The sequence below is a fragment of the Mobula birostris genome, chromosome 17, assembly GCF_030028105.1.
Source record: "Mobula birostris isolate sMobBir1 chromosome 17, sMobBir1.hap1, whole genome shotgun sequence".
Classification (NCBI taxonomy): Eukaryota; Metazoa; Chordata; class Chondrichthyes; order Myliobatiformes; family Myliobatidae; genus Mobula; species Mobula birostris.
This window is the reverse complement of record NC_092386.1, coordinates 53,427,526-53,449,019: the sequence shown is the minus strand read 5'-3', so window position 1 is coordinate 53,449,019 and position 21,494 is coordinate 53,427,526. Positions and strand designations below refer to the sequence as shown.

At 38.6% G+C, this 21,494-nt stretch overlaps 1 protein-coding gene across 2 annotated transcripts in view; it reads left to right on the top strand.

Moving 5' to 3' along the window:
* The window catches only part of slc12a2 (solute carrier family 12 member 2), a 224,029-nt gene that overhangs the window by 122,978 nt on the left and 79,557 nt on the right, over positions 1–21,494 (top strand). For both annotated transcript variants that reach the window (XM_072281724.1, XM_072281723.1), the window contains exons 8-10: positions 1,469–1,596; positions 2,257–2,341; positions 12,364–12,518. In XM_072281724.1, coding sequence (XP_072137825.1) covers positions 1,469–1,596; positions 2,257–2,341; positions 12,364–12,518 — 368 coding nt within the window. The remainder of the gene's footprint in view (positions 1–1,468; positions 1,597–2,256; positions 2,342–12,363; positions 12,519–21,494) is intronic.

Here is a 21,494-nt window from a genome sequence, read left to right as displayed (position 1 = left end):
ATGCCTTTTCGCTTTCGAAAGAAATTCCTCATACACAAGACAACTGTTAATATGTAAAAGGTTATTGTTAAATTCTTCTTTTGTCCAAGTGTTTACAATTGTCTGAACAGTATATACCTTTCTAAACTCTTGTTACTTTCTCCCTATTTAGCCATTATTTGTGGACCCAGTTCACAATTTGTTGTCCAGTATTTTTTCCCCTCATCACTTTGGTACACTTGATTTTTACTGGGAAATGTGGAATTTTCCTGAGCTGAATATAAACGTAATACACATTCCTATGGGCACTTGTACCTTGTGCCTTCATCTAGCTTGATGAAAGGATGAAAAGATTTGCATCTATAGTGTCCTTCAGACCTCTGGGACAAGCCAACATAATCATGTCCTCAGTATAGCGTGCAAAAATCTGTTGGTATAGTGTACAAAGGAATGTCTAATAACTGAAGAATGTCTGATTTTAGTTGGCTTTGATAAAGGATGCTATACTGCTGCAGGATCTTTCAAAATATATGCTTTGGACAGCAGATAGATCCTGGTTTAATAATCTCAGCTGAAGACCTTATTGCATGCACTAGAGATCAACATATTTATTTTGGTAGATGAATATGAAAGAGATTTAAAACATTTTTCAATATTTTGTAGGTGTACCGAAGGAGTTTAGTCTTCCTGATGATGGTTTGAAATACTTAGTCTCATTGTTGATATAAATAGCCAAGCTTTTTATCTGATGCAGCCCATAAATGGAGTGATAGTTAATGAAAATTGTTCTCAATTTTCAATTCCTGAATAACAGCTATGGGGGGCGGGGAAAGGATGCTTTCAGTTATGGTCCTTAGACCTACCTCTTCCAGTCTTTTGGCTTCAAGCACCATTACTATCCAGGTCTCAATTTGAACTTCTGTTTCTCTTTTCTGTTTTTTTCAAGAAATTACTTTCAGTCACTTGCTCTCAGTAACTGCAATCTGATTTTATTTTCCTCCACATGGTGTAGTTGTTGGGAATCAACTGTTCAGAAAATAAACAAAACTGAATGAACTTTTACAGCAATTGACCCTTATGTTTTCAGTTTGATGTGAAGTGAGCCACAAACTAAACAAGCTCAGTGCTTACAATATCTAGTTAATTCACTTTAAAAAAAAACAAATGCACAAGAGAACAAATTCCAGACACAATTTCCTAAGGAAAATTAATTAGCTCTTGGAACCTGGTAGGATTACAGTTAATAGTATTTTTTTTTAACCTCTCCTATTCATGTAGACATTTTCTTCTTGTCCAATGATTAGCATATCATTCACACATGTCTAGTGACACACCCAATTTTGTAAAATCTTAGCTTATGGAAGCAAGAATATTTTGGAGTTTTATTTTTAATTGAAAAACCAAATCAGTAGATCTACTGAAGAAAATTGGCCTTTTTGAAAAGTAATTATTGCATTATTGCACTAAGTTACTAATGTTGGTATTTCAGGTGAAATATTTTCAGAGAACTTTGGACCAGATTTTCGTGGTGGAGAAGGTTTCTTTTCAGTCTTTGCTATTTTCTTCCCTGCTGCCACTGGTATTCTTGCTGGAGCAAACATCTCTGGTGATCTTGCAGTAAGTGTTTATTTATTAATGGATAAATTATTCATCAGTTCAGCTGCCTTTCTGATTTCTGAAGCAATTCTGATTTCACTTTACTCTGCTGTCAGAATTTAGTATTGTGTAAAAAGTAACTGGATATTAGGGAATGTTATTATACTGCTAAAGTATTACTTTTTCAAGATATTCCGTCATTGTTCAGGAGTTTTTACATTGCATTATTATTGCAGATGTACTTGGGTACATCTAATTCTTTTAAAGTGTCTCCTTTTTCTCTAAAGTGTTTTGAAATTACCAATTTAGTACTCTAAGCTTATTAAAATATATAAATCCTGTACACGCTGTTTTTAGTTACAACAAAGTTCATGGTAATCTTGATCTCGTAGCCTTGTCACCCTTCAAGGAATAGTGATACTTTTTTGGTACTATTCTCAATTACAAAGTCAAGATTAATAGTCTTTGGAGAAAATGCACACTTACCAGTTCCCATTTTCTAAACTATTGGGTGGTTTGAACAATGCAGATGCAGGGTCAATTTGAGTTGTGGCTTTAAAATGGCCTTGGTTTCTACATTGCTATCCTTTTGAACAAGCAATACTATAAATTAAAAAATTAAGATACATAAGCTGCAAGGTATAAAAGTTATTCATGCTATTTTTTTCCGTTTTTAAATAGGATCCACAGTCAGCCATACCTAAAGGTACACTCTTGGCTATTTTAATTACCACATTGGTCTATGCAGGAGCGGCTGTTGCTGCAGGTAAAGTATTATCTTGTGTAATGCTTATAGCCAAATAAAGGTATTACAATTAAGGATATTTCATTAAATTTGCAATGTTTCATATTGTTTGTCTTTTAAAAATTTAATAAAAACAATTTTATTATGATGCCATGATCTTGAGTAAAGAAAGGTTGGAGTGTTGCAGAAAAATTCTAGTTAAGATCTGTTTAGGGTGTCACATACCCTGTGACGGGGATTAAGAAACCAGCAGAAATAGAAAACACTTTGGAGTCCAGTATTGCTATGAACTACGAATATTTATTAGTAACTACGCAATACAGTAATATCAATGTAAATAAATCAAACAGGTTAGCAATGATTATATATAAAAGTATGTGGAATTAGATATATGAAAAACCAAGCTTCTTTAAGTGTAGGGGTAAAAAGATACAGTCTTACGATGTTGAGTAAAGTTCAGTTCAGTTCGTGGTATGTAGTTGAATAGTGATGGGGAGGGAGAGGGAGAGAGAGAGATAGATAGATAGATAGATATGAGTCCTCCAAAACCCACTTTCTCTGCGGGCACAACAATGCTCATTCAGTGTCCAGAACATGTATCTGAGGTCTGTATCATCTGACCTCCCATTTATTTCACCAGGCTGAGTATCACCTGTCATTCAAAGAGTCCCTCCCTCCTTTGTCTGTGAAGAAATGCACAAGCAGGCAACAAGTCCTTGAAGAAATATCAACAACCCGCTGAAAATCATAACATCGAATGTCCATTAAATAACACTGCCTTCGGTCACCATAGCAACTTTCGAGCTGCTCGGTGCTGTCTGCAACTCCAAACTCAGTAAAAATCCAAAGTTACTTCCAATGCCTTAAAGTGACAGTCCAACCGTTAATCTTCGTCTCTCTCTCCTTTTCAAAAGCAACATATCGGTGGTAAACAACTCTCTTTGTCTCTCTTCAAACAGTTAATAGGGGCACGCCTGGATCTCCTCACACTCCCCTTCCTTCCTCAGGGAAAAAAAAATTGTCGAAGACGATTTTTTAACAAATGTCCATCACAGTGTTTTAAACAATACAGGGAAAAAACATAAGATGACAAAGCAAAAATGGTTACAGTTTTCAACTTAATATCTGGATAACTAATCAGCTATAATATTGTCAGTACCTTTCACATGTTTGATTTTTAAGTCACCTTCCTGCAATACTAGACTCCAATTTAACCTTCATCTTAGTTAGAAACATCAACGGATTATAACCCATGTAAACCACAAGTGGTCTCTGAGCAACAAAGGTTTTGAGGTCTCTGATCATAGGCCTCAAAATGTTGTAAAGCCAGAATAAGTGCTAGTAATTCCTTTTCAACAGTTGAATAACTTTTCTGGTGTACATTAAAGTTCTTTGAGAAATAAGCTACTGGATGTTCCATGTCATCCACTCCCTTCTGTAACAGTACTGCCCCAGCAGCTTCATCACCAACACCTGTTGTTATAGAAAATGGCTTTGAAAAGTCAGGTGCTTTGAGCACAGAATGGTTTCCAGACATTCAAATGCCTCCTGGCAAAGGTCACTCCATTCAAATCTTTCACTCTTCCCTAGGAGTTTTGTTAGGGGGAAAGCGATGTCAGCAAAGTTCTTACAAAACTTACAATAATACCCAACCATTTCTAAAACCCTTCTTAAAGCTTTCTTGTCAGTCAGAACAGGAACTTCAGCAATCGCTTGAACCTTGACCTGTACAGAAGCCAGTTGGCCTTGGCCCACCACATAACCCAGATACGTGACTGTGGCATAGCCAAACTCACTTTTAGCAGGGTTCACCGTAAGACTGGCCTTGGAAGGTCTGTCAAACCGTTTTTCTACAGCCGCAATATGCTCTTCCCACGTGTCATTCCAGACCACTAGGTCATTGAAAGGAACTCCTGTGCTTCCTAACCCTCCAATCACCGAATTGATCATTCTTTGAAATGGTTCTAGAGGATTTTTCATCCTGAAGTGTAAAACATTGTATTCATACAGTCTAGACGGTGTCACAAATGCTGATGTCTCTTTAACCCTCTCTGTTAAAGGAACACCCTGGTATCCTTTTAACAAGTCAATCTTAATAAGGTATTTAGCCTTCCCCACTCTATCAATGCAGTCATCCATTCTCTTTCTTTGTTCTTTCCTATTTCTAATTTCTTCTTCAATCATTTTACTTTCCTCAAAGTTCACTCTGTGAAGATGCCATTTCATAGGCTGGGCTAAATTCATAATGATGTGATGCACTGCACCTGTGCACCATTTCAAAACACCAATTAGGCCTTTTACTTGTTTTTTCGGTTTTGGATCTAACTGGTGGACCTTATCAGTAGTATTTTCCGAAACAATGGAATTCTGACACCTTGGTGTGTCTAGATTCAGTGGGCAAACATGCCTTTCCTTTCCATTCCATTATCAGATTTCACGATTCTATTTTGTTCTACAACCATTCCCCCAGCTGCAATTCTAGTAAACAAGTGTCTTATTTCGACTCGACCATTTTGTAAACTTTCCTTAGCAAAGTCACAAAGCCTACTACATCCCTTCCAGAGTTCTCTGAGTAGGGTCAAAGATCCTTTTGGCCTGTAACTGAATACAGGTTCCAACAAATTACCCTTCACTGCCTTCTGAATCGAATCTCCAACAATAAGTAAGAAGAGGGGAACCCCCTCGTTCCCATTTTCCTCATTTCTCACACAATGATGTCCACCTAAAGGCATACTGTAAGCCATGTTTAAAATTTCAGCCCTGTAACCTTCCAGAACCACCACGTAACTTGCAGGCACTGTGGCTGGTCTCCACCTCCTCATCAACACCCCATCTTTAAGGTAATATCCCACTGACCCTCTCTGAACCTGCTCTCCTGTGAGAGCTCTCTCTCTTAAAGCCACCATTCCAGAATCCTGCTTCTGTTCCTCGATACATTCCTTTCTCAACGAAGACGAACCTTTCTTATACACCTTACCCTTATCAATTGTACTACCCTCTAAGTCCTGCTGAAATCTGGAAGGTAGAAAAGTCTGTGACACATCATTATAATTTAAACCTTTGGTTTTTCTGTCATAGGTCTCAATAGCAACTTTTCTCATCAGCTGAATTGCTGAAACACTCTTACCTTGGAGAGCTGTCAACATGCCTCCATGGTTTATTAAACTCAGTACCATCATCAGGCTGATCAGAATCATGTATACATTATGAAAGAGACCAAACAAACTACCCATCTGATTACGACCTATACTTCGACTTGTATCCATAGCAACTTTCACTCCAAAGCTACCACAATTCTTCCTCCTCTCCATAATATTACTCTGAATAACAGCATGACCTTGCAGGTGCTTACTTCCAAATGTTCAAACAAAATCCAACAAACTAGCGCATCCTGCCTCAGCAGGCCTTTGTCCTGCTAGCAGAGTCAAAAGTCGCGCAACCAATCCAACCTTCTCCATCACTTTATCCAAAAGTCCAGGAACAGCACTTTTCCCATTACTTCCAGCGACATTGACCTCACCAGCTTTTAAAACACGGTCTACTACAAATGACTGAGAATCCTCACATTCCACTGGTACCAAGGTTAACCCCTTACTCTCTGAACCAAGTCCATCTGACACAAAAGGACTGCATCCCTTTTAACCAAGTCAGACACCTCAGACCTTAACTGAGTTTCAACACAAGGTTCAGTACCCTGTGAACTCACAGGTACTTCAACAACCTGAACACATTCAGTCGGAACAACTGCCTCTTCTGGGCTGTCATCACTTGTCCCAGTTTCAAATTCAGGGTCATCTCGAACCTCCCAGCTATTCCCTGGCCAACTCCTTTCTGGAGTAAACTCAACCTCGTGGGTTAAAACTTCTTCGTCTGCTTTCTTATCAAACCCCTTCAGGGTAGGGGCATCCTCTGCCACTGAGTATGCCCTTACCTCATCAGGAACACAACTTTTAAATTCATCACACGAAACTAGCCCTTCCGAACTGTAAAAATCATCAGGATCCGACACTAAACCTCTTGGCTGCAACCTCTCCCTTTTAAACTATCTCTGCCTTTCTGCCACGTGATCTTCACATTGCCATTTCTCCCTTTCGAGCTGTCTCTGTCTTTCTGCTTCTCTCTGTTTCTCTGTCTTTCTGGCCTCTCTCTCGAGCTGTTTTAATCTCAATTCATGCTCCCTTCTTAATATTTCCAACAGAAGCTGAAACTCGTCCTCAGTAGGCTCACCTTCCACGAACAACTAACACCCCTTCATCAAATGTTCCCTTATCTTTATAATATTCAACTATTTTCCTTTGAATTTCTACCTTACTCACACCCTTCTTTACCTCAATTCTCAATTCTTTAGCAATGTCCCGCAACTCATACTTTCTAGCTAACTTCAAAGTCACCAGGTCTGGTGATTTCAGAAAGTCTCTGACATCCATTTCTGCTGTTTTTCCACACAACCAAATCAAAAGTCCAAATCAAAAGGGATTTTCCCCAATCAATTCAAACCAGCCTCCCGACCAATTTGTTCATATCCCGGACGAGCCCCCAATTAATGTCACGTACCCCGTGACGGGGATTAAGAAACCAGCAGAAATAGAAAACACTTTGGAGTCCAGTATTGCTATAAACTACTAATATTTATTAGTAACTACGCAATACAGTAATATCAATGTAAATAAATCAAACAGGTTAGCAATGATTATATATAAAAGTAAGTGTGGAATTAGATATATGAAAAACCATGCTTCTTTAAGTGTAGGGGTAAAAAGATACAGTCTTACGATGTTGAGTAAAGTTCAGTTCAGTTCGTGGTATGTAGTTGAATAGTGATGGGGGGGAGAGAGAGAGAGAGAGATATATATCTATGAATCTTCAGGTGAGCTGATGCCGTCGATCTTCTCGTCGTCCTTTGAAATCTTTTACAAGTCACCGACTGTGACTTTAACCAGGGGGACCGGTCTTCTGTGGTAGAGCTATCACCCAGGTGAGGGTGGACACATAGACAACTCCCCACCAGTCAACCCCTTCTTCACCGCTGGAATAGCAATTTGGATCGATCCGCCTGATCGATCCTCCAAAACTCTCTTTCTCTGCGGGCACAACAATGCTCATTCAGTGTCCAGAACATGTGTCTGAGGTCTGTATCATCTGACCTCCCATTTATTTCACCAGGCTGAGCATCACCTGTCATTCAAAGAGTCCCTCCCTCCTTTGTCTGTGAAGAAATGCACAAGCAGGCAACAAGTCCTTGAAGAAATATCAACAACCCGCTGAAAATCATAACATCGAGTGTCCATTAAATAACACTGCCTTCGGTCACCGTAGCAACTTTCGAGCTGCTCGGTGCTGTCTGCAACTCCAAACTCAGTAAAAATCCAAAGTTACTTCCAATGCCTTAAAGTGACAGTCCACTGTTAATCTTCGTCTCTCTCTCTCCTTTACAAAAGCAACATATCTGTGGTAAACAACACTCTCTCTGTCTCTCTTCAAACAGTTAATAGGGGCACGCCTGGATTCCCTCACATAGGACTTAACTTTTTCCTATAGATATTTCTGCAAGATTTCTGCCTCTTTTTATTAACATGAAATTGTCTGGTTTCATATTAGTGATACAATGGATAGGTTGATTAGTGTCAGATTGGTGTAACTTCATTTGCTTTCTCTGATAATCATTCTCGAAAGCAGTGTTCACCTGGTTACTGATTTTTTTTAAATATTTAAGCTTGATTATTAGCAGCTTTGTAGTGAATAATATCATAAATGCATGCTTTTTAATAGTGTAAAAACTAGGAAGTGACTTAGTCAATGTAGTATTTTTAAATAAATTGGCTGAAGTGAAAAGTAGACAAATATCTGTCATTGTGACCTATTCCCAAGACCTTTTGTATACACTTTCATGAGGGAATAAACATGCGTCATTGAGAAAAATCTCAAAATATTCTGGTGGGATTGATGTTAATTAACTCCTGCTGGAACTCTCCACATTTCTTAATAGTAGCACTTTGTAAATGATTAGTTTATTGAAACAGTGAAGCCTTGATTAATAAACAAGATGATGTAACCTCCAAAGCTATATGAAGTTGAGCATACATCAGCAGAATTTGCATGTGAAATTCGTCTGTATAGGAAATAACATCTTACAAAATAACAATTTTAAAAAAAGAGAGAATGGTACATTTCTGGGACATCCCAGTCCTGTATCACGTTATTTAGTTGGTGACCTCACTGGAAGGATTGTCAGACTATGATCTGAAGTATCTTTGAACTTTGTTTATTTATTCATTATTAGTTATGAAACTGAGAGGGTTGAAATGTTATTGTGAAAGTAGGCCTGTTTTGGGAATGCTGTAAAATTAATTTATTATGTAAGCTGTTTCATCTTGGAAGACTCAGTGGTGGTTTAGGTTTAGTTAACTAACAATTCTTCAAAATAAGTCAAGCTTGGGTACATATTTCAGCAATTAAAATGGGATTTAATTGTTAAACTTTCAGCAACTTTTATTTGGAGTTATTAGTAATAATTTGGTCAAAAATCTATTTGCTAGTCAGGATGGTGTGTTTGAAAGCCACATTGTTTACTTATCACAATCTAAAGAAACATCTGATCATTGAACTTTAAATGACATAAGACATTATTTAAGACTATTTAATGAAAAGTTAATGGGCCTTGGTATTCAATTGATTAAGCATGAATGATGCTCGGACAATTTTAAAACTATTCTTTCAAGTTTCGTGCACTTTTATTTACAAATGGAACATCAATCATTTTGAGTTCTTTCTGTGAACTTAATGAAGCAATTTGTTTGGGTTATTCAGCTACAATTTTTCTTTCAGTACTGCAAAAACTAACATTTCTGGTGAAGAAATGTTTCATTGTACCTTCTGTTGTACTTTACACTATAATCTTCTAGCTATAGCAGCATGTCTCTGAAGAAGTGAAGCAGAGAAAGGTGCCAGCGGTTGGATAATTCATCATGCTGTACAAACCAATGCATATTTTGTAACACCAAATCTGAGGACACTAAAACTGATCAGCAGGTTGGATAGTGTCCAGGTGGAGAGAGATTGAGTCAACATTTTAGGGGCAGCTTTCCTTCATTAGAACTGGGGATACAATTATTTTGGGGTGCAGAAAAAGGTAGGGTTGTAGAGCAGGGATCCCCAACATTTTTTGCACTGAGGACCGGTTTAATATTGACCACCTTGCGGACTGGCCGACCAGGTGGGGGTTGGGGGGTAGGGTTGCCAACGGACAAGAGTAGCAGTCAAATGCGTTGTTTACCCCGAGAAAGACTACAATGTCCATGAAGCCTTGCGCGGGCATCATTGCGCATGCGTGTAAGTGCCGATTTTTTTCTACAAATCGTTTTTGGCTATTCTGTTTGGGGGAGCGGAGTGTTAATCACGACCAGATATAGGTGGTAAGTGGCTAATACACTCAATTTCGTTTCTAAAAGGGTTTATCTAAGGAATTTAATATTAAACACACAGCGCATATTTTCCCCGCATGAATATAGTGATAAGTCAATTATCAGGGGAGGACAGGGGAGCTTGAATTAAGTGTTGAACGAACTTCTAGTAGAAGTGGTAGGGGCAGGTTTGATATTATCATTTAAAGAAAAATTGGATAGGTATATGGACAGGAAAGGAATGGGGGGTTATGGGCTAAGTGCAGTTTGGTGGGACTAGGTGAGAGTAGCGTCCGGCACGGACTAGAAGGGCAGAGATGGCCTGTTTCCGTGCTGTAATTGTTATATGGTTATATAAGTCACTTATAAGTCAATGGCATCATAACATTTTAAGTAACGTTTGGATATTAAACACACAGCACATATTTTCCCCGTGTGAACATATAAAATCATTGCAACACGCCAATATTGCTGAATCAGTGGGAGCCCTGGGCTTGTTTCCCTGCAACAACATGGTGATGGGAGACAGCGATACTCGAAGGGGTTCCTTATGTCCAGTCTATTCTGCAATTTAGTTTTCGTTGCATTCGTTGCAAAGATATGTTGGAAATGGAAGCAACGTTTTCATTGCTTTCGCGGCTATCTGAGGATATTCAGCCTTGACTTTGATCCAGAATGCCGGCAGAGATGTTATGTCAAACATACTTTTCAGCCCGCCGTCATTTGCAAGCTCGAGGAGTTGATCTCCTTCCAGCGCTGACATGGATGATGCGCGGTTCATGACCTCGCGTGCGTTCAAACTCAACAGTGGGTGTGACAGGGAATGAGGAAAGCTGCAGCTGACTCATATCACCAAATCATATCGTTTCCTTGTGGCCCGGTCGCACATGCTTTGCTGTCCGGTGGTTGGGGACCGCTGGTGTAGAGAATAGAGAGAATGCAAATGGGTGATGACCAAAGGTACCAAGTTAAAATTAGTTATTAATAGAAAAGACAAGAAATAAATGAATGCATTGAAAATAAAATGCGCAAAACCTGCATTATAGGGGTTTCTCCTTAAAGACCATATGATTTTCCGTAATGTGAGTCATTAACAATTGACCTTTTCCTTTGTATTTTGTGTTTAAATATTCTTCCTCGCAAATTTTCATTCCCCATCTCAATTTGATTCATATTGGTAAAGGTGAATTTCTGTAACCTGTGTTGCCATAAAGTTTGGGTACACTATTTAGAATTATCTGCAGGGTGGAGGGGAGAAGTTTGAATACCTGACATCATTAAGATTGGTATCAAGTCTCCAGAGTTGCTGTATGCCCAAATGGAAAATGAGGTGCTGTTCCCCAATCATATTTTGGGCAAAGTTCTAACAATGTAGGAGGCACAAGTGGAAGAGTTATTGATGGGTAACAAGAAGCTTTTTCTGCAAAGTATTCTATAAAATGGTCATCCACTCACATTTGGTTTCTCTGAGTGCTGAATGCCTACTCTAAATCGGAAAAGGTGCAAGTAAATTGCTGCTTCACTCGGGGGAAAAACTTGGGATTTCTAGATTTAGGAGAGAATTAATGAAAGGTTTGCTATTGTAAAGAACATGCCCTGAAAAGGAGATTGGTTGAAATTAATTGGAGAGTTAGAAACAAATGGCCCTTTTAGAATGGTATCTATTCTGATGATATAACTTTCCATATCAGTGCTTTTTTGAAATGATTTGTGTTTTCCTTAACCTTGGCTCCCACCCATCCCCAGTATAGTGATGTGTGTATCCATTGTATTGTCCCCTTTCCTGCATTTCTCTTCCCCTTTTCTCCCAGCTAACTTGAACAACTACAAGGCTCTTTATCCTGGCTTTCCAGTTCACCAGTCTCCACATTCAATATCCATATTTGCACTTCCAAATCGATTCAACTGCCAAGCACTTCTTGCTCTCTCTCCTCTTCCCCTTTCAGCATTCCAGGATTCCCTCTATCTCCTAACCAGATTCTGCTGTGTGACATTTTCTTTTACAATTGCAGGAGAGACAACAACTGCCCATTTACAGATCCCGATAACCAGGAACCCAAGCTGCTCTTCCAAAACAGGCATCGATTTTCTGCTGGATAGGAAAATTCCAATGTAAATCAGTGTTCTGCATGGCAGATTTCACCATTTTATTTGCAAGAATGATCATAAAGCTTCCTTTGGCTTTTAATTCTACATTCTATTCCCACTCTGTCCTATTATTACTATGTAGCCCATTGTAAATTCAAGGAACACCATTTAGTCTTGTCCAGGAATGTTGCAACAATTAGGGCTCCAGTAAGTCTAACAAATTCAACAACCTGTGTATTTTTTCTCTATATGGGTGTTGCTGGAAGCTCCTATTTCAATTAATAGCACTTTTTGTTTCATTTACTTTATCTCCAGTTGCCATTGTCAAGATAACCATTGCTTTGAACAATCTGTTGTCTTAGATTTTCCCACTGTTCTCTCCATCCCTGTTCTGCTTGTTTTCTTTCATTTTAGTTTCTGATAAAGGGAACGTGACCTGAAATGTTGAGGCTTCCTCTCTGTGGCTGCTACCGTACCTGATTTGTTGTTGGCATTTTGTTTATTTTCTGCATTTGCTTCAGTTACACCACATACTACTTTTTAATATCTTCTCAGGTGCTTGTATTGTGCGTGATGCTACTGGAAACTTGACCGATATGATCGCCCCTGGAACAGTGACTAACTGCTCGACTGCAGCTTGTAAATTGGGTTTCAATTTCTCCTACTGTGCCACAAATAAATGCTCTTATGGTTTAATGAATAACTTCCAGGTGAGAAGAAAACCATCACTTAAATTTGTACTAGCAATTTGTTAAGTAATTGCATATGATTAATATGCTTGTGGGCTCTTTGGCTATTTTCGGTAAGTATTAATGAATTATAATTAAGATGCATCAAATGGATTTTGAGAATATTTTATTGCTTTACTGTTGATTTTGGGTTTAATATTTGTCCCAGTGCTGCTGACCATTAAAGCATGTACTGTACAGGGAATATATTTATTCCGGACATGCAATCATCTCAATTTTTGATTTTTAAAAAAAGAACAATAAAAGTATTTTTCTATGTAGAAATGTGTAAAGATTTAAAATTGATTAGTTGCAAAACAAGAGTAAATTAAAGCAAAAGAAGTTTATATAGTAGTAGTAGGAGCAAATCACTTTCAATACAGGTATGCGTCGCTTAACGTCCACGATACGTTCTGTGAAATCGGATGTTTTGTGATTTGGGCATTGTGTGAACACCATCTTATATACTTCGCAAACCTATATGGAGTACTGTAGTGTACCTGTATTGACTAAATAGCCAGGAACTTACACTAAAACTGTATACTGTACACTATAATACATATACACACTATAATTTATTTCATTTTAACCTTTTATGTGAACACTTTCTTAGCCTATATCACACACAATTTATCAAAGATACCTTACAATATACTTTATTGTCGCCAAACAATTGATACTAGGATGTACAATCATCACAGCGATATTTGATTGTGTTTCCCGCTCCCTAGAGTACAAATCGATAGTAAATATTAAAAATTTAAATTATCAATCATAAATAGAAAATGGAAAGTAAGGTAATGCAAAAAAAAAACACCGAGAGGCAGGTTCGGATATTTGGAGGGTCCAGCCCAGATCCGGGTCAGGATCCGTTCAGCAGTCTTATCACAGTTGGAAAGAAGCTGTTCCCAAATCTGGCCGTATGAGTCTTCAAGCTCCTGAGCCTTCTCCCGGAGGGAAGAGGGACGAAAAATGTGTTGGCTGGGTGGGTCATGTCCTTGATTATCCTGGCAGCACTGCTCTGACAGTGTGCGGTGTAAAGTGAATCCAAGGACGGAAGATTGGTTTGTGTGATGCGCTGGGCTGTGTTCACGATCTTCTGCAGCTTCTTCCGGTCTTGGACAGGGCAACTTCTATACCAGGTTGTGATACACCCTAGAAGAATGCTTTCTACGGTGCATCTATAAAAATTAGTGAGGGTTTTAGGGGACAGGCCAAATTTCTTTAGTTTTCTCAGGAAGTAAAGGCACTGGTGGGCCTTGGCAGTGGACTCTGCTTGGTTGGTCCAAGTCAGGTCATTTGTGATATTGACCCCGAGGAACTTAAAGCTTTTGATTTGTTTCACTTGGGCACCACTGATGTAAATTGGGTCGTGCGGTCCGCTACTCCTGAAGTCAACAATCAATTCCTTCATCTTGCTGACGTTGAGGGATAGGTTATTGTCTTCGCACCATGCCACCAGGTTCTTAATTTCCTCTCTGTACTCAAACTCATCATTACCCAAGATATGGCCTACAACTGTTGTGTCATCAGCAAACTTGTATATTGAATTTGATGGAAACTTGGCTACACAATCATGGGTGTACAGTAAGTACAGCAGGGGACTGAGTACACAGCCTTGTGGGGCACCGGTGCTCAGAGTGATTGTAGAGGAGAGCTTGTCCCCTATTTTTACAGCCTGGGTCCTGATGATCAGGATCATCCACATCACTATTCTCAACTTCCTCATAGTGTTCCACTGGAAGAGTTTCAGGTCAAATAACTTGCATTTGGAAGCCATGATGCACTTTACGGTAATATTTCTGAAAGAAAATTAAACAGAGATAACGCTACTACACTCGACATGTGATACGTGAGATTGGTTACACCCGCTACGTCACGTTCTCCAATTGGGACTATGGACATATATGCGATCGGACGTTAAGCGGTGCACACCTGTATATCATTTGCTTCATTGTCATTACTTCTGATAGATCCTAATGATTGTACTTTGACTATCATACAGGAATTACTTCATTGACATCCAGTGACAGCAGCATACAATTTTGTGGCTAAATCCTCTGGTAAAACAAGTCCTAATTAGTCTTGCTTGGCTACAAAGCTGGATAGCACAGCAGCAGACTGAGGTTCAGGCGTAACTCCTGGTGGTGTCTTTGGAGATTATGCACTTTCCTATGATGGTGTGGATTTCCTCCAAGTATATTTGTTTCCTCCCACATACCAAAGACATGGGTCAGTAGGCTAATTATCCATTCTAAATTGCCCTAAATGATTGTGTGTGGGGGAGTGGTAGATTCTTAGTTTATTGTGGAAATTAGTGGCATTGATGTGAGAGGAGGTCGCCATTTAGCATTTGTCAAGGAAGTATGAAGTAGCTGGAGGATTTTTTGTTTTGCTTAATACAGTCAGCCCTCCGTATCCGCGGGGGATTGGTTCCGGGACCCCCCGCGGATACCAAAATTCACGGATGCTCAAGTCCCTTATATAAAAGCCTAAGAGAGCTCATAAGGGTGTTACGAAAAGCGAAAATGGTGTTCAGTGTTTGTTTTGCAGCAAGCCATTATAGAGGCAGAGCGCACCCCAAGCAGCGAGAGTGCTTTATCTCGATTTATTTTGTGCATCGGTTAGCAAGATGTGTCCTAAAATATCAGAAAAGCCTAAGAGAACTCATAAGGGTGTTATGCTTAGTGTAAAACTGGACGTAATTAAGCATTTCAATCATCGTGAAGGAAATAAAGAGATTGTGCGTGTGTTGAACTTGCCTGCGTCCACCATTCGTACTACGTACTTACACACAGAGGGAGAGAATGTTGAAAGCTGCTAATGTATTGGTTCTGCTAGTAGCATATCATTCCTGCTTTTACTATATGTTAGTGTTATTTTAGGTTTTATGTGTTATTTGCTATGATTTGGTAGGTTATTTTTTGGGTCTGGGAACGCTCAAAAATTTTTCCCATATAACCCGAACGACACGTGAGGCGAACAATGCTCAAACAACAAGGGCTGGAGAGAGAACTTCAGGGTTTTCCTGATCTGCGGATACGGAGGGCCGACTGTAATTGTCTGGAATTAATTAAATCTTGTCCTAGCTGCAGGAGAAAATGGAGTTTTTGGTGATCAGGTCTGTGTTGTAGTAATGCCAACAAAAAGAATACGGGATCAATCAATATTATTTATTAGTTCTGGCAGAGAGCCTTTGACCTGAAACATCAATTCTGTTTCTCTTCCCACAGTTGTGGACTGACCTGAGTATTTCCAGTATTTCATTATTTTAATTTCTAACATCTACATTTTTAATTTAAACTATTAACATGACTTATTTAAACCTTCCAATTTCAACTCTTCAAACTGGCAGGCTGACATTTCTTATGTGCTTGTTGAGAGAAATTTCATGCTTCTGATGTATTACAGATTTATTATTAGGTGAACAAATGAGATGTGGGAGTTGTTGGGTTAGGAAATTAAGCCAAAAGATGTTGGGCTCAGGGTTGCATTCTGGTTGGCGTAATGATTCGGGACATATGCTAAGGCCTGCTCGGTGTGTTACACTCTTCCCAGATGCTGTAGTTCTTTTCTCATTGTTTCCACTTGGTTATGACTGAAGCTGCTGTCTCTCCATGCAGGCACTGAAGTGCACAGTGTAGCAGCTTGTTCTCCCCAGTTGGCCAAGGTGTATGTATGAGCCCCACATGTTATTGCTGAGTGGCTGTGCAGAACAAACTGATCTGCCAATCTGCCTAACTCCAGCCCTCCCAAGCTTTTGGCTTTGGCTCACTCTGTTACTGAACCATGCAGCACTTTAATAGATTGATTGTTGCAGGAGCACCAGCAGAACTCTGAACATTTGGCCACATTCCTACACAGTTACAGAAATAGTCTTATTAACAGAAATAGTCTTGTCATCTTGAGATAAAACTAAGGCATTTTAAAGAGTGATCTGCAATTATTGTGAAATAATAGTCCTACAGCATAGAAATTTGCTCTTTGTCGATAGCAATCTTTTTGCCCATCCTCCTTGCCCACAATGAGATCTTATTTTCTATGCCTTGTCTATTTGCGCCTGTGTCTAATGCCTTGTAATTGTGTCTGATTTCTTCAGCTTCTCTGGCAGTGCATTCCAGATATCAAACACTTCATATTAAAAATATCCCCTTTAAAATTCTGTCCTCTTACCTTAAATTTATGCCGTCTGGCTTTTGAATTTTTACTCTACCTATGCACCTCATGATCTTAATACTTTTGTCTTGTTATTCCTCAGCCTTCCTACACTCTAATCTCTGTCCATAATTACAGTTTTAATTTTCCCAACTTTTTTTTTGCTTTCAAGGCGTAAGCAACAAATCACACTTGTTGCTTTCTGTAGCTCCTTGCACATTACGAATGCAATGAGCAAGATTTGTACCAAGCCACGTGGAAATTATGCAGTAACTGGCCTGAGTCTAGGTCAAAGGGATCATCTTATAAACAGGTGAAGTTGTTTGAAGTGGGAATTTCAGAGCCTGCAGAATTGAACACTGTGAATTCTGGAAGATTGAAAACAATATCGTAGGATCTTGGATATCTGAGGGATCTGGAGCCGAAGGAAGTTGGAAGAAAAAGGTGAGGCCATGGAGAGTTTTTTGGGGAAGAAAAGGAGAACAAGCTTTATAATTTTGGGGTTGCTTAATGCAGAATGATAGTATCTCGTGCTGGGATGAATATGGCTAAGAATGAATAGTTACTGCAAAAGTTTCAATTTCAGATAGTTTGTCCTCTGATCAGTTTTAAAAGTTATTTTTGACGTCAAACCTGTATATAAATAATTGTCATCAGTAAGTTATCAACTCAACTCTTGTAGATTACATACAATGCATTAGTAAGTACATTCCCATCTGTTAATGTTTGCACCTTTTTTGCTATCAAGTACATACAGTCTTCGGATTCTGTTGAGAAGCATGTCTCTATTTAGAAAACTGTGAGCACTGGAAGAGTCAGTAGTCAAGTGGCTTTCCTTCCCATTTTTTTTATTGCTGGATAAAAGGTTTTGGATCTTGTGATACACTGGTGACAACTATCTTGCTTGTTCTCTGCATTGACCTTAATGTCATGATTCTAAAGCAAAAATAAACCACGTTCCTCCAAGTAATTATCAGCCATTTTTAAATGTTTGTTGTGGTTTGAACCTTAAATGTAGTTCTCTTCAATTTACTATAACTTTTATTTAGCAATGGTAACAAAACACAGCATGAGGAAATTGCCCCTATTAGCACTGGCTGAGAACAGACTTTTTTCACTCAAATTTCTGAAAAATCCCTTTTCAATCATTAAGCTTCTCCTTTAAAGTATCCTTGGCATGCTTTGAGGTTTGATTCATATGGTTATTATAGACATTAAGTTGTCTATTATCAGATAGTAGCATTCCTGGTTTCTGTATTGGTCAAAAATTCACTTGGAACTTTATTTTACTTTATTCTAATTTGCTCAAGATAGTATATGTATCTGGAGGTTAAAAATGCTTCCTTTTCAATTCCAGAAGTGAGTTATTCTATCTTCCAGTTGCTGCTATATGCACAGTTATCTACTCTAACATGCCTATATCATGCCCTTGCATACATCTTTGAATGCTTTGGCTGTGTTTTATGGCAATCCATGTTTAACTATGCTTACAAAAAAGACAATTAGTTTTCTCTGGTGCAGTAACAGTTACTGTGGATGGATTTTGCTAACCAGGTAGTATTACTTTACACAAATGCTTCTTGTATGCAAAAACATTACTTCTGAATAAGCACACTTCTCAATTGTTCATGGAAACAAATGTAGATAGAAAAAATGTTATGGGATGACACTGATCTGCAAGATTTAATAATTTGACAAGATTAAGATTTTTACTATTTTTAACCTAGTAAATTACATGAGCTAAATCTTCTCTCACTTCAACATATCACTGAATTAGAAGGTACAAATTGATTTCGGTGGTGATCAGAAAAAGGAGGGCTTAATTTTGCCTACTGATGCCAGAAGTTTCTAATTATTGTTAAAAATCATTTGTCAAGTTCAAGTTTAGTTATTCAACCATATATCAATACAGTCAAAGGAAAGGTGCAAAACACATGGTGCCAACAGTCAAACATAGCACAAGGCTATCGTAGCATATATAAGATAGCAGTAAACATCCAGTCACACAAAAATATATATAATATATCCCAAGTCCCTGAGTAATGTGTACTGCAGACAGGTGATGCATGGAAGATTGTCTGCAAGAACAAATCCTTAGCAGTCTGCAAATGAGCGCATGCATGCAATCCACCTTGCCTTATTGAGTGAGCACTGGTGGTGAGCACCAATGAGAGGGGCCTGCTCCCAATCCAACATGAATGCTGCGCTACAGCACCTCTGCCGTCTCTTCTGGGTGGCTACAACTTATGAGCCCACGGCATGAGGCTGAATCTGTGCTATAGCAGAGACCATGCAGCTCCCCCGTCGTCGGTCTCCCCAATAAACCAGTGAACCAGACTTGCAGTATTCTAGAAAATCGACACTTCTGTTACTTGGGCATCGTGGCAAATTGCTTCACTTGAAGCCAGATGGTCTTTTGTGTGTTCCAAAAAGGTAGTTGACAGGTGAAATTGTCTAGAACATGCCTTGAGCTGTTTGTGGAAGAAGCAGTCAACTGAAATTCTGCAGTAAGGGCTAGAGTCATAGCGAAACCAGCCTCTTATTTATGTTTTTATTGGTGTGACATTTGAATTGTTTACTCAGAGATATGATTCTAGGATTTGCTTGATCCTGAATAGCTTTTCTCTTCTGTGTTTTATCAATGAAGACATTTCATTTAGGGTTTTATTGTTGATTAAAGATACTTGTTTGAGCTTTGACACATGCACTACCATGGAGGAAGATTTGAATGTTTTGTCTAAAATATCTAATTTCAAAGTTTGAGAAGTGAAAAATTAATATGGCTAAGAATGAAGATGAATGAGCTAAATAATTAAAGCAAGAAAAAGTTCAATCCTGCATTTCAGAAAACAAGAGTCAAGATTGAAAAGTTAATATAAATTCACAAATTATTCTCGACCAAACTGGAGAGTTGAAAGTAAAATGGATTTGGAGGATTGTAATATATGTGAGGTAATAATGCCTTCTGTTTGAATAAGACAGGGCACTTAAAACATTTTTCAGTAAATGGAAGTAGATGATTCTCTTTTTTTGAAATAATCTCTCACTGCATATTTGATTTTGAGGATATCCAAGGACATTTGCTTGAGGCATTCTGGTGCTTTAAGTTGAAAAGCAGAAAGGTTCAGTTCTTTGAGAAAATTCCATTTAGGGCACAGAGTACCAACACAGATAACAAAGTTTTTAGTCTTAGAATAATAAAGACTACAAAATTATTTTTATTATGAAGGAAAGTGTTTTTATTTTTTTCATTGTTGGATGAGAAACAAATTATTGTTTTGTGCATATTTGAGATGCATTTCCACAGGAAAAGCTTGAGACAGAAAGTTAAGCTGAGGAAGCTGATTAATCTAATCTTGGGTTTGAATACAAACATGGGCTGAACACCCTTTCATTAATATTGTAGTGCATAAACCACTAAAGAAATTTGAATCCAATGGTGGGTATGACTTTCCCTTGGATGGGAGAAACCAAGGCAAGATGACTTTGAGATGTCATGCCTGGTGATAGGTAACAACAAAGTGTAATTTCTTTATTCATAAAGGTAAGGAGATAGAAGGAGGCAGATATCATTAAGGTAATTGGGTAGAGTTGGCATGGTTTTATGAAAGGGAAGTCACATTTGACCGATTTATTAGAGTGCTGTGGGTGATGTACAGTATATTCTATCTTTGCCCAATATCTGAAGTTCCAGAAGGCATTTGATAACGTGCTGCATCAAAGGTTATTGTAGAAAATAAAACTTCATGTTGTAGTACCTGGTCGAGTATGATGCAAAGTTCAGTAGATTTTCTACCTAACAAGAAACATTAGGCATAAATAGTTGTGTTTATGACTGACAGGAATAGGATATCGCAGGGATCTGATCTTATTAAAATCACAGTTTATGAGTCAGAAAGTAACTTCTACAATGCCAAGGAACATAAATTGAGTGAGCAAATGTGAAATTTTGCATTTTGATTGGGAAAATACTAAAGGTAAGAAGAGTGCTCTGTTATTTAGGATTCACAAAAGGCTAGAGTGAGTTGATTATGAAAACTAATAGCAGTATTGTTTTTGCTGGAAGAATTCAAAAGAAAGTGAAAATCAAAAGACTGTTAATGCTGAAATCTGGAGAGGAGTTCCAATGAAGGGCCTTTCAACAATCCATATCTCCTCACTGACAATCAATGTTGGTCCACTTCTCTGCTTTCTCTACTTCCACAACTGTGTGGCTAGGCATTGCTGAAATGCCATCTATAAATCTATTGATAACACAACTATTGTTTGAAGAGTTCCAGATGGTGACAAAGAGGTATACTGGAGGGAGATAGATTATCTGGTTGAGTGCTGTTGGAACAACAATCTTGCACTCAACGTCAGTAAAACCAAGAAATTGATTATGGACTTCAGGAAGGGAAAGTTGAGGGAACACACACCAGTCCTCATCGACGGATCAGCAGTGGAAAGTGTGAGCAGTTTGTAATTCCTGGGTATCAGCATCTCTGAGGATCTATTCTGGGCCCAACACATTGATGTAATTACAAAGATGGTGTTATTTCATTAGGAGTTTGAGAAGAATTGTCATATCAACAAAAAGTTCTTGCAAATTTCTACAGATGTACAGTGCAGAGCATTCTAACTGTTTGCTTCATTGTCTGGTATGAAGGGGCCACTGCACAGGATTGGAAAAAAAAACTGCAGAAAACTGTAAAGTCGGCCAGCTCCATGACAACCACTGGCCTTCCCAGCATCCAGGATATCTTCCATCAGCGATACCTCAGAAAGGCAGTATCCATCATGAAGGACCCTCATCATCTAGGA